The following is a 14084-nucleotide window of genomic DNA, read 5'->3' on the forward strand; positions in this document are numbered from 1 at the left end:
AGGGAACTGCTGCAGGAAGCTGGCGAGGCACCTCCCAGGACACAGAAGAAGGGGGAGGCTGCTGACTGCGCTTGCCCTCCACTGGCAGTTCCCAGGAACCCAGGGGCACTACAGCAGGACTGAGAGAAATGCCGAGGGCCTTTCAGACCTGAAAAGGTGAGAGGGATGGGAGAAAAGCCTAACTGCCAAAATGTCGCCTACCTTCCCTTGCAAACTTAAAGGCAGCCCAGGGTAGCTCTTCCCATTTCTACAACTCTACCCTGGACACAAAGGTCTCCAATGGTGGCCCTCAGTGACTAGCCGTTGTAATCTAGCTATAATACAGATGACTTGTTCAAGAGAAGTGCCTTGCTGAAAAGGCCCACCCTCCCCCATTTCTGGATTAAAACACAAGGTCTGGTTTCTGCCGTGATCTCGAAAATCAGAGCCATGTACCGATCACACAAACATCCCTGCGCCTGCCAAGAATGACTTCTTTGCCTCAGCACAGACCAGGAGCCCTTTAGGAGGACCTGGCCAGGCCCATCTCCTCTTCCGGAAGTCCTCACAAGCCACCATGAAGACTTGCAAGCCTTGTCATGGGGGAGGAGACAAAGGGAAAGAACACGGGAGGGGCCTGGGGCAGAAGATGCCCAGCATGCAGCTATGCCCAAAGAGCGAGTCTGAGCCAGTCCAGGTTTTATGCTCATCTACAAGTGACAACGATTCACCATGCAGTGAGGGAAGTCACAGCTGGCTCTCCCAGGGGCACAAGGAAACTGGGGTGGGGCTGGTATCCTGGAGGCTTTGTGCTTCTGCAGCCGGGGAGATGAAATAAAGACAGCAAGCCTAGCCTGGGGACAGGCAGGCTGGTCCTGGCGTGTAGACCAACGTGTCCGGGGTGGGTTTGTGAAGAGCTGTTTGGTTTGGTTTTGAATGCTGGTGAAGAAGCCGCTGCGGCTGGGGGCCCAAAGGCCGAGGTTGACGGTGCTGTCGCTTCTGCTGCTGCTGCCCCTTGCAGAAGGGGCTGCTGCTACTGGCGTGCTCTGCTCTTGTTCGGAACAGTGATGGGTGGGCTGTTTTTTTTCAGTCCAAAGCCAGCCACTCTTTTGAGTCAGGGGACCAGTGGACAGCCATCCATCTGGACTGAGTTGCCACATTCCAAAGACAAAGGCCTTGGCGTTTCTGACTAGCACTGGCTGCCGTGCCTCGCGATGCCTCGTGCAGAGTTGGAATCATGCATCTCGTTAGTTCATCAGCACCCAGGAGATGATGATCCGGGCGGGACTGGTCTCTCCTCTCCTTGCCCGCCCACACAAGGACCAGCCGAGGGGCATGCTGGCAGCCCGAGGCAGAGGCTCGTGGGTACAGAGCTTCCCGGGACCCCCAGATTGAGAAGCCTAAGACCACAGTCTTAGCTCCCTCCCATTGGAAAGGGCAGAGAAAAACTACACGCAGAGGTGAGACGGAGAGAGAGACGAAAAGAGAAGGCAGCAGTCATGGAGGACAAGCCAAGAGGAGGCCGAAAGACAACCTCTGGGAAAACCCAACCTCCCTCCCCAGAGTAGAGGGGGTTGGAGGGAGAGAAAGAAGAAGATTTTTGGCTTTATTGAAAGGGGTTTGTGAAGCTGGAGAAAGCTGAGAAGCCAGAAGGAGAATGCCCTCCATTAAAGACAAGCCTCTGCTGTGTGAGAAAGGGCATGGCGAGCAGGAAGGCAGAGGCCGAGGGGCTGGGCCCCCAGTGCAAGCAGGCCCGAGCTCCGCAATTTGGCCTCAGGGAGACTTGAGTTTCTTAGTCCGTGGGGAGGTTCCGTTCTCTGCTTTCACCACTCCATTTTCATGGTACCCTGGGTCGTGGAATGAAAGAGAGAGAGAGAGGTTTCTGATGGGCCTGAGGCGGACGAGGGCAGGAGTGCATACATGGATTTGTCACTTACACACCAGGCTGGGGCTCCCACAGCCAATAGAAGCCAACTGACAGCAAGTAGCCAGCAGTTTCCCGCTTTCTCCAGGGCCTTGGAGAAGTGGCTCTGTATGAGGTGTCAGGCCTGACTGTCCGTGAAGGCCTGGGTTGACAAACGGGCAAGAGAGGCCTGTCCATCCCCACTAGCCTGCGGCCCCTGCAGGACACCAGCTCATGGCAGCAGCAATTCCCAGGACGGTGGCCAGAGCAGGGAGGAGGGCAGGGGAGGCTGCAGCCATCAGGCCTTTCTCATGCCCCTGACATGTCTCTGGCAGAGAAACTACCATCTTTCTGAAGCTGCATGTACTTGCTGAAAGTTGAGGAGGTGCATGCACGTGTAGCCACCTCACACCCTAGACTTCCCTACTGCTGGGTGTATCCTCCCCACACCCAGCTGCACACGTGTCTGCTTTAAGCACACCTGAGCCCTTGCCAAGCAGGCAGGCTGCTGTCAGAGAAAAGCAGGCAATTCAGAAAACAGAGCCTGGTGCAGACAGACCTCCGGGCTATGCAGAAAGTGCAGGGCAGGCAGTGCAGGAGCCAATGGAGAAGTGGATGTCCCACCCCTGCCGCCCACTTAGCATGGTGTCACTCTGAGTCATGCCTGAAGACAGAGGTGGAGCCAGCAGCCTGGGAGACAAAGGGCAGGTAAGGACAGAGCCACTGCGCAGGGTAGGACACGGACGCAGGGGCGGTGGTGGCGGAGCCACTTGGCAGGGGCCCAGAAGCCACCCTGAGGGCAAACTTCCCGCCAGAGCTCTGCAGCCAGCACCATCCTGCCCCAGAGCAGCTCCACCCACACTGTTCCTGGCCTGCACCCAGCCACGTGCCAGTCAAGGAGGAATCCCAGGCCTCAGGGAAGCAGTCAGAAAGGAAGAGCAGGCAGGACTGGTCTGCAGAGAGCACAAGGAGCCCAGGAGCTCCTCCACACCCACCTCACACGAGCTGGGGCCCTGGCACTCACCCGATTCCCTCTTCAGGAGCCTGGCTGGTAGTCTAGAGGCAGCTGGCACTCTCCGCTTGGCATTCTGCTCGTTCCAGTATTCCCGCCAGTGCCGCAGCTGGGAGTGGATGAAGCGCCACATGAGCCAGGCCTGGGCGGCACATACCAGCAGCAACACGCACAGCCTGTTGGGGGTGGAGAGAAGAGGTGGGTTCAAGGGAAGAACTCTGGCCCACAGCCTCAGGCACAGGGCAGGACCCTGCAGTTCCCTTCCTGCCAGCACTGCCCAGCACCAAGAAGTTTGTGCTTCAATCTATTTCTGCTGGAGCACATGTCAGTGTGGGTGCAGCGATGGGGCCAGGGAGATAAGAAAGCTGGAGGAGCCAGGGTCAAGTCCAGTTCCACAATGGAGGACCTGTGGCCATGTGTCTCTTGGACCCACAGCACACAGCAAGACTGGCATAGGGTGCAACTACATGAGTAGGCCTCAAATGAACTGAATTATGCAGTAACAGAAGCAATTCCAGGAAGAACAGCTTCCCATTCAGCATACCACTTAAAGGCAAGGGGCTGGTATTCAGCGAAGCAGTGAAGGTGCTGACACAGGAATGCCTGGGTTTGGGTCTTCTCTCTGCTCCTGATTCTAGTTTCCTGTTTACGTGCATCCTTTAGCAGTGGGGGTGGAAGATGGCAACAGACAATGGCTCAAGTACCTAGATCCCTGCTATCCCTGTGGAAGGCCTCGAGGGAGTTTCAGGCACTTGGCTACAGCCTGGCCCAGCTTTGGTTAATAGAGAGCATTTCGGCAATAAACCAGTGCATGGGAGATCTGCCTGTGTCTTTATGTCTCTTTCTAATAAAATGAGGAGAAAAACTTTAAAAAGAGAGATGTGTTTAAAAAAAAAAAAAACAGGGCCCAGTATGATGCTTCAATTGGCTAAACCTCCTCCAAGCACTGGGATTCTATATGGATGCTAGTTCACATCCTGGCTCTTCCACTTCCCATCCAGCTCCCTGCTTGTGGTCTGGGAAAGGAGCAGAAGAAGGCCCAAAGCCTTTGGGCCCCTGAACCTACTTGGGAGATCCAGAAGAAGCTCCTGGCTCCTGGCTTCAGATCAGCTCAGCTCTGGCCATTGCAATCATTTGGGGAATAAGTAAATTAGTGAATGGAAGATGCTTTTCTCCTTCTCTCTGTAAATCTGCCTTACCAATAAAAATGAATAAGTCTTTGGAGGAAAAAAAAAGAGCAAAGGAACCCTGGCCAAGACACCATCGGGGGTCTCTGTACTTAAAGAAACATAGTACTGATCGACTTTCTGGAGCAGCTGTGTCCAGTTCAAGAGGTTCCTGGCAGTGCTGGGAGAGTCCTGACATCTCCTTAGGCTCCACTCACCTGCAAAGCAAGGTGTTGAAGTTCCCTTTCTCAGGGTCAAACGCCTGGTTTTCCATGCGAGCCAGTCCAAAGCCAATGGCGAGCACAGCAAGGGTGAGGATGAAGAGGCGAGTGACCCCAAACACAGCAGCCCAGGCACTAAACCTGCTCAAGGAAGCAGAAAAAGGGCCCTGTTAGTAACACCTTGATCCACTTCTCTAGATGCAATCCCAGCTGGGAGAGGAGTCCAGGAAGGGGTTGGAGGGACAGAGGCCTAGGATCAGATGCTCCTACTGGGACAGCTGTTGGCGAGGGTTACCCACCCCGAGTGGGATCCTCCCATCACCTGGTGCCCACCAAAGCCTGTAAGCTGATCAGCCCCACTGCAACCCTGCTTACAGCTTCTCGTTGTTTTCATCTGCAAAGTAGAAGAGCCGAGCCATGTGGAAGAGTAACTCGGTTGAGTACTGCAGGAGCAGCAGGATCAGACCCAGGCGGCTGAGGCTGGAGGAAAAGATGAGGCTGTTGCTTGTCTGTGCCACACTGCAGAGCAGAAGCCATCTCCCAGCATGCCCCAGGCCCAGCTCAGGCTGCCCCAGGCCCAGGCTCTGCTTTCTGTCCCCACTTCGCCCTGGCAGACGCCTTCTCAACCTTGAAGACTGTTTCGCTGGCACACTTTCAGGAATGCTTTCTGACACCCTGGCCTTTTACCTGGCCGGTGAGCATGCCTTGCTGTCTGCTCCCACAGTGAATCTGGACCAGATGTATCACAAGACTTAGCATTTTGCATTTGTCATCATCATCATCATCATCATCATCATATCTGGCAGCAAGTACTCAGAAGGTACTCAGAACAAGCATGCTGAGCTCTGCATGTGGAACAACCGAGGGGCTCTATGGTCTAACTTTCTTACCCAGGTCTTAATGGCTCAGGGGAGGGGAGGGAAGCAGGAAGGCCTTGTTCCATGTGGTGCTGCCCGTAACCTATTTCCCTACTCCTTCCCACATCCCACCGGACTTCCTTAGACCCACTCTGCAGGTGTCATGTGAGCTGTAGCCCCATAGCAGACAGGAACCTACAGCCCCATTCCCTCAGAGGACCACTCAACAAAAGATGCTGCTGGGGGAATGTCATGGCAGGCCTGCAAAGAGAACTTAGATCAAGGGCAGGGAGCTTTTTATTTCTGCCAAGGACTATTTAGATGTTTATAACATCATTTACAAGCTGAATAAAATTATCAACTTAGAAAAATTATCCTACTATATATAGATTTATTGAATTTCAAGTTCTGCCTTTGGCTACATAGACAGGGCCAAGTCCTGTGATTCTGCAGGCAGGATTTCTACAGCCCCTGGGTCAGACATTTCTCTTTTTTATGTTCTTAAAAGATTTATTTATCTGAAAGGCAGAGTTACAGAGACAAGAGGAAGATCTTTCATCTACTAGTTCACTCTCCCAAATGGATGCAATGACTGGGGCTAGGCTGGATTGAAGCCTGGGGCCAGGAGCCTTATCCAGGTCTCTCATGCTGAGTGAAGTGGCCCAAGGGCTTGGCTCATTTTCGGCTGCTTTCCCAGGCCATTAGCTGGGAGCTGGATCAGAAGCGGAGCAGCCAGCACTCAAGCTGGTGCCCGTAGCGGTAAGGATGCTGCAGGCGGTAGTTTAACCTGCTACGCCACAGTGCCAACCCTGGACCTTTTCCACTCCTGACCTAAGAGCTAATGGTTCCTAAGACCTCTAAGTGCCTTCACAAAAGCTCTCAAGACACCAGCCCAGAAAAGTACACAGGACTCTTGCCTAGCACAGAGGAAGCTCAGGAGAGTCTAATGTCTCAGTGACAGAGTTGGGTCATCACTAGGACTCTTACATCAAGACCAAATGCTGCAGCAGACTCCTGGCACTTCTGATAACAAACCTAAGGGAAAGGCGTTTCAGGGCAGCAAGCTAGAGCAGCCCCTGCTTGTGGACACTCAAGGCAGGGCCCAGGTCCTTCAACACTAGAAGGCTGCCTTCAACCTGAAAAACCATGGTTCCAGGGCAAAAGCCACCCTCTCCTGGGTCCTCCCTAGCAAATGATATATAGACTCTGTCACAGCACTTACAGTCCTCAAGTGCATCTGTAACTGTCTCTCCCTTCTGCAGAAAACAAACTAGTGAAGGTAACAGAATCTCTCATTATCCACCTCTGTCTTCCCAAGTATGAACTACTAGACCTGCCACCCAGACGGTGCTATGCAAACGCCAGCTGAGCAACTGTGTACACAGAAGTAAAGTCACATGTAGGGAGAGAGGAATCTGGCTGATGGCAGGCACTCACTCACTTTAAGAGGTATGCTCCAGCTATGTGGACCAGGTACAGGCAAATATATTGCAGCTGGCGGGGAATTTCCTCCTGGAAATGAAAAAGTGAGGGTAAATTTGCTCACTCCCTAAATGAAGACACAGAGGATGGGGGTAAGTGCAGGAGTGTGCGGGGTGGGGGAAGACCCTGGCCCACTTTCTGTCCCTGGGCCAGGACTGCTTAACTCAGTCCCACGTCACGCTGGAGCCCCCATGTTCTGTGCTCCTATAAAGCCCAAGGATGAGGCGGCAACCACAGCAGCTTTGGGTCCAGAGTCAGAGGGCAAGGTTTGATTAAGAGGCAGAGAGTGGGAAGGGGTCTTAGGGAAATCATTAAAATGACAACAGAACTTGTAAAGACTGTGGGGAAGAGCAAAATTCCTCCTCATTCAATCTCAGGATCGAAGTCACAGGTCTAGCGGAGAGGGCAGGCCAGAAGCTGGCACTGGTGGCTTCCTCTCCTGCTGTGACTGTAGGTGCTGCTCAGCACTCCACTCCACCCCCCAAGACCTTGGCCAGGCCAGCCAACTCCCTGGGTTTCTGGCAGAGTCCAGGAAAAAGGGATGGAAGTCTCTGAGTGGGCAGGGAGTACTCACCTTCCGTACCTTCTGGAAGTACAGCTCAGGCACTGCATGTAGCCAGTAGGCCAGTTGGCACAGGTAGAAAAACTTCACCTGGAAGCTGCAGATAAGCGGAGCAGGTCAATGGACAGGAGAGAGAAAAATGCTGCCCAGGGGCCTTGCCAAGTGCAGCAGGGAGGGAGTGGCCAGGACTGGCTGTGAGGTGCCAGCATATGCTGCACAGAAAGCCTCCAAGCAAGAAAACAAATTTTGGAATGCAGAGGAAGAGGAGGGTTCCCCACACCAGAAAAAAGTAGGCAGCAGCAGGAACCGACTACAGAGCAATGTGGAAGAGATGGTGCTTGCAGGAGATGCCACTCGCTGGTTGGCTCTCAAAGCAAGGGAAGATATGACTTATCTCTAACACCCTCTGCTCATGGTGCTCCCAAAGGGGTGGCCTCCTGAGGGGACTGGGCTCAGGCGTTGCCCTCCTGGCCTCTTTGGTGGCACTGAGGGAGAAGCAGGGGAAACTACATGCAATGGAACATCTGCCAGGGGAAGCAAGCCGTGAATGTCCATGCGGCAGCAAGAAGGCACAGAGCCCAGAGATGTGCCTGGGGCAGCTCTGCTCCTGCATCTATCACCCAGGGAGGTTACCCTGTGGCTGGAGCTAGTGCAGGTGACACATACTGGGGGACAAGAACACTGGGAGCAAGTGGTTCCCAGATGAGTCTCGAGTTTGCATGATCTACCCTAAAGGGCTACAGTTCAGGGCCTCAGCCCAGCTGGCCCCACGGTGATCTGATCTGGTCACTCTTAGGATGAGAAGCCAGCGGACTCGTGTGCTTCCACTAGCTTCCCCATCACGACCAACCATACTCACGGGAGGTACACATGCGGGTAGTCTTCCCAGAGGCTTCTCGGGTTTGTTAGATATCCTTCCTGCAGCAGGGGAGGGGAGAGGGCATTCACAAACACAGACATGAGATTCCCTGGGACCTTGGGCCCAGCGCAGCTGTCAAGGACACCCTACCTCCCCGCAACCTGCCAAATGAAGGAACAGGAAACATGAAAACAAGAGACCCACCCACCACCCCCGGGACAGTCCTTCACTGTGAAGGAGCAGACACAGGAGGACGGACCACGCTTAGCTCAGAACACCCAAGTCTCACAGTGGTCTGACACAGGCCTCATCGCTTGAGCAAATTTAATCATCTCCCTAGCTCCAGATGGCTCATCTGGAAAATGAGGATTAAAACCTCTGCTCCAACAGTACTGTTGGAACTAAAGGCGACAGTCTAGGTGACAGTCCAGGATGGTGTCTGGTCATGGAGGTACTCAGGAAATGCCTACAGAAGGAGCAAAAGCAAAGAGACTCCAGAATCAATACTCACTGAGCAAACAAAATGCGTGGTTTGGCTTTTCACATTACCAGGAGAAGGGCAGGTTCTGTAGGGCTCATTGTGCTCCTGGGCCCTGACGCCTGCCACGCTACTGAGCTGTCATCTGTGACTCTGCTACCCCTGTTTTTGCCTGTATCTCTAGCTTCTACCCAGCAACTTGGTCACAGTTGGGGAGGCAATCTGACAATCCTCCCTTCATAAAACATCTAGAAATGCTAAATGAAATAAAACAAATAAGCTGAGCTTACAATAAGGAAGGCAAGGCCCCTTAGGCCCAAATGTATAAGGTGCTAAAAGCCAGAGCACCAGGTGATGTTTTAGCATCACAGAAGGCACTGGACTTGAGGCCAGGGTTCACATATCCTTTTGGGAATAGAAGACAGTACCTTGGGAGGTAGAGCCTGGGACCCTATTTATAACATCAAGACCCCAGGAACCAGAACCATGGTTCAACAGACTAATCCTCCACCTTTAAGTGCCAGCAGGCCATATGGACACCGGTTCATATCCTGGCTTATCTTATCCAATGCCCTGCTAATGTCCTGGGAAAGTACTGCAGGATAGCCCAAGTCCTTGGGCCCCAGCACCCATGTGAGAGCTCCTGGCTCCTGGCTTCAGATCAGTTCAACTCTGGCCATTGCAGCTATTCAGGGAGTCAACCAGCAGACCGAAGATCTGTATTTCCTTCTCTTTGTGAATTTCTCTTTAATGAAAACAAGAACAAACAACGAAACCCCCGCCAAGACCCTAGAAGGGTTACAATCTCAAAGAAAAGAGAGTATTGCTAGGGCCAGCGTCTAACTGGGCCACTGATTCAAGTTCTGGCTGCTTCACTTCTGATGGTCCAAACTTTTTTGGGCTCCTACAACTACATGGGAGACCATATAAAGTTCCCAGCTTTTGTCTGGCTAGGCTCCTGCAGCCATTTGGGGAGTGAACCCGTGGGTGGAAGTTAGTTACATCTCTCTATCTCTCTCTTTTTTTTCTCTATCCCTATCTCCCTACCTCTACCTTTAATGTGTGTGCATGTATATACTTTAGATAGAGACTGTGTAGACCCTAGTGGCTAATGTCCTCACCTTGTATGTGTTGGGATCTCATATAGGTACTAGTCCATGTCCCAGCTGCTGCACTTCCCTTCCAGCTCCTTGCTTGGGCCTGGGAAAGCAGTTGAGGATGGCCAAAGCCTTGGGACCCTGCACCTGCGTGGGAGACCTGGAGAAGGTTCCTGGCTCCTGGCTTCAGATTGGCTTGGCTTCAGCCACTGCAACTACTTGGGGAGTGAACCAACGGACAGAAGATATTCCTCTCAGTTTCGCCTCCTCTCTGTAAATCTTTCCAATAACAATAAATAAATCTTAATTTATTTTATATATATATATAAGAGATTGTGTGCAGACATAGACATGAAAATGTCTGCCCAGACTGGGCTCAGGATGAAAACTAAAACATCTACCTTAAAGACCTATAACCTCAGGTTTGCCCACATATTATCTGAAGTTCAAATAGACAGTACCAAGGTGTTCTAGAAACCACCAAGCTCAGAAACTCACATGAGTGGTGTTGTGTGCCAGTGTTGCCCTGGTGATATCCCCTGAGCCCAAAAAGTACAGGTCTCTCCCAGGTAAGAACCTTGCTAAAGACATGTTTACAATTCAACATTACAAAACCTACATAGAGATAGCCAGCTGACACTACAAGAGTCCAGTCAAAACCTGTTGGTTGAATTAAAGAAAAATGAAACAGTAAGCAGTTTCGGTTCTTACTTGCATTGGGGGAGAATGCAGAGAAAGTTAGGTTAGCATGTCCTCACTGTGAAAAGATGGAAATGAAGGACCAGAAAGAGCTGCTGGAATGAGACGGTATTTTCAGTAGACAGCTGAAGTCTGGGCTGGGCCACCAATCTCCTACCCGGTAACTTCAGGCCCAGATTGTAAAATTCTACAAGAAAGAAGCTCCTGGCTGGGAGCTTCAAGAAGGCTGCAAATCGTGAACATTCCATCTGGATTAAGGGTAGTGGTTTTGGTGTACTCATCACCAAAAGGGTAGTGAGAAAATCAACACAGTAATGGCTTGGTGAGATGCACTTGTAGATCCTGTCCACAGACTCCAGCTGTGTTTTTGAGTGAGGCAGATCCACCCACACTGAGTCACCAAGTGCCCTTTGACCTGACAGCATACATGTTTAGTGGACTGTGGCCACAGCCCTTCCACCTTGGGATTCTGTTAACACAATAACTCAACTGATGAGTCCAATCAGAATGGAACAGTACAAACACAGTAACAGACCGGAAGGAAAAGATCTTGTCCCAAGCCCTTAGGGCCTCCATAGGCTCTTGTCACTACCTCCATCTTTCCCATAGCTACCCACAGACTTAGCTACAGAGACTCCACACCCAAGGGCTCTGACCTTGCAGGTGGTGGTGAGTTCTTCATCACCCACCAGCATCTCCTGCTCTGACATTCAAACACCTGCCTGCATCAGCTCTTAGATCCATGCATAGGGATACAAGATCTTCCTCAAAAAATCAGAGGTGAGAAGGTCCTTTCCTAGAGAAAGCAGCAATGTGTTCAACAAGAGAAACGGGATTTCTGGGATGGAAAGTGGAGACTGGCCAGGAGAAGCAGAGTGTGAGAGCTCTGAAGGCCAAGCCATCTCATGATTTTAAACAGGAACTTTCCCTGCCTCGGCCTATTTACTTAAGAGACAAAGTGGTCAGGACCTTGAAGCCAGCAAGCCAAGAAACTCTCCAGAAAAATGTTGCAGTCTTGTGAATGTCCAGCCTATTGGGGTTAGAGGAGGGTGGGGTGGAGGCAGGAGAGCTGTGGCAGTCAGAGGAAGAATGACTCACTGCTCCGACAACAGCCTTTTCCAGACTTCAGTCCAGGCAGCTGTCAGGGGCGACTGGGGCCTGGGCACCCTCTGAGCTGAGGCACACCAGAGCACCTGCGCTCCCAGGGTCCAAGCATGCAGTGACACCCCCAACTCCCATCCATCAACAGGCCTTGGCAGGCAGCTTGAAGGAGCTTTGTCCTCTCCTGGTTCTGCACATCAGCCCCATGAGCTGGAGCGATCCCTGCTGTTCCTTGAACTGTGAGAAGAGAAAGAACCACAGGAGCAGCAGGTTCCAGATGTAACACAGCCAGCAGCTGCCTGCATTCAGGCACGCCTCACATCTCTCATCCCCAAGAACAACCAGGTGCTGAGGATCTGCTTTAAAGTCTACAAGTCTCTTGGCAGAAACCAGTCCTGTCACAGCCACCTCTTCTGGATTCTCACCGAGTAGTGAATTTTCAGCTTACATATGTAGTCAGACATCCCAAGAAGTGAGACATAGCAGACCAAAGGCTCATCCACCCTGCTTTCTCTGCTGTGCTTTTTTTGTTTGCCTCCTTGTTTGTTTGTTTGTTTGTTTGTTTTCTCTGAACAAAGAATGCTACATCAAGGGTAGATTAAGGTTGCAGGTATAGGGCCAGAGTTGTGGTGTTCCTCTTGAAGCTGTTATCTGCAGTGCTTCTATCACATGGGTGCCAGTTTGAGCCCTGGCTGCTCCACTTACAATTCACCTTCCTGGTAATGGTCTAGGAAAAGGTGTGAGATATGGCCTATGTGCTGGGACCCCTGGCACCCCTACCCTGGGAGACCCCAATGAAGCTACTGCTTCCTGGCTTCATACTAGCTCAGGGTTGGCTGTTACCTCAAGCTGGGGAGTGAATCAGCAAATGGAACATATCTTTATGTCAAACTCTGACTTTAATTTTGAAAGTTGGAGGTTGAACTTCTGATAAAATTATTGCTTGGTTCACTCTCCCTCATCATTCTATCATCTAGGCAGAAATAAATGTGGGAATAAAAGTGGTAATTCTGATAAAAGAAATACTGGTTCCATTTTTGCTTTTTTTTTTTAATTTTTCTGCTTTGCTCACTTAAGAAAATGATCACCTATGATATTTATACAAACATCTCATTTATTAGCTAAAAAAACCTGTTAGAAACTGAAGAAAGACAATACATTTACAATTTGTCTATGTATTATCACAGAGGGCATTTAGTACAAGGCAGACACTGTGCCAGGGACACAGCAGTGAGCCTAGTGCTGGAGTCATAGCAACTGAAGAGTTTATGGGAAAGAGGAGATACAGAGACAGAGAAAACACACACAAGCCATGGCCAAGTGCAGAAAAAGCAAACTGATGGGCACTGTGATTCCTTGGACAGCAGGAGGGAGCCAGTTGTGGGATGTCAGGGCACAGTGCACAGAGTACATGAGCACAGGAACCATTAGTGCCAAGCCCAAGAGGAGCAGAGTGAGGCTGGTGCCCGGGTTAGTAGGCTAAACTTCCACCTGCAGCACTGCACCCTTGAGGGCACTAGTTAAGAGTCCTGGCTGCTCCATCTCAAAGCCAGCTCCCTGCTAAGTGGCCTGGGAGAGTTGCGAAGGATGGCTCGGGACCTTGGGTCCTACACCCTACACCCACATGGGGGATTCAGAGAAAGCTCCAGGCTCCTGCCTTTGGACCAATCAAGCTCTGGGCATAGCAGCTGTTTTGGACGGAGGGAGGATGGAGGGTGACAGATGAGGAGATCTCTCAGCCTTTTCCCTTCTCTGTGTGGCTATACCTTTTAAATAAGTAATAATAATAAAATCTTTAGAAAGGGAGGGAAAGAGGAAAGGAGGAAGGGAGGGAGAGAGGGAGCGAAGGAGGAAGGAAGAAAGGAAGGAAGGAAGGGCGGGCAGAGAGGACAGCCAGGCTGCAAGGCCAAACTAGCACAGGTTAGAAGAAAAACTAATTTCACTGTAAGTGTGAGTGAGCCTTTTAGGCAGAAGGATTTCAGTTTAAAAAAAAAATTCTCTAGGGGTCAGTGCTGTGGTACAGAGAGCTAAGCCACCATGTACAGCACCAGTATCCCATATGGGCACCAGTTCAATGCCTGAATGGCACTACTTCTGATCCAGCTTGTTTATATGCCTGGGAAAGCAGCTGAAGATGGCCCAAGTGCTTAGGCTTCTGCTCCCACATGGCAAACCCAGATGAAGCTCCTGATTCTGGGATTCAACCTGGCTTAGCCCTGGTCATTAAGGACATTTCTGGAGTGAACCAGCAGATGAATAACCCCGCTCTCTGTCACTCCCCTCAAATAAATAAATCTTAAAAGTAAAAATCTGTCTGAAAGCATTTACAATAACATTTTCCAGTTTTTTTCTTTAAGAAAAATATAGAATACATTACCACTTTCTATATTCACTCTGTGGGGCAGCAAAACCCCAGAACCCCCTCTTCCTATGTAACTCTGTCTAGGTACTGATGGATCACCTTTACACACACACACACACACACACACACACACACACACACTCTCTCTCTCTGCATCCCTGACCAGTCTCTTGTAACCATCATAACACACTTATTTTTTATAAGATCATTTTTCCTATTCTATTACCATTAATAAGTACCATTATGTACATGCTAAAATTGTTTTTTAAATTCAAAAGAAAACCCAGCTGGCACCAAAGAAAAATC

At 50.9% G+C, this 14084-nt stretch overlaps 1 protein-coding gene across 2 annotated transcripts in view; it reads right to left on the reverse strand.

Moving 5' to 3' along the window:
* Positions 1-654: 654 nt before the first annotated feature.
* Positions 655-14084, reverse strand: part of TRAM2 (translocation associated membrane protein 2) — a 78714-nt gene continuing 65284 nt past the window's right edge. For both annotated transcript variants that reach the window (XM_040983536.1, XM_040983535.1), the window contains exons 5-11: positions 8042-8100; positions 7195-7279; positions 6580-6650; positions 4657-4761; positions 4279-4422; positions 2907-3070; positions 655-1826 (exon numbers count right to left, since the gene is read on the reverse strand). In XM_040983536.1, coding sequence (XP_040839470.1) covers positions 1753-1826; positions 2907-3070; positions 4279-4422; positions 4657-4761; positions 6580-6650; positions 7195-7279; positions 8042-8100 — 702 coding nt within the window. In that variant the 3' untranslated portion in view covers positions 655-1752. The remainder of the gene's footprint in view (positions 1827-2906; positions 3071-4278; positions 4423-4656; positions 4762-6579; positions 6651-7194; positions 7280-8041; positions 8101-14084) is intronic.

Source organism: Ochotona curzoniae, unplaced genomic scaffold (assembly GCF_017591425.1).
Source record: "Ochotona curzoniae isolate NIBS_2020 unplaced genomic scaffold, NIBS_Ocur_1.0 contig_3819, whole genome shotgun sequence".
Taxonomy (NCBI): Eukaryota; Metazoa; Chordata; class Mammalia; order Lagomorpha; family Ochotonidae; genus Ochotona; species Ochotona curzoniae.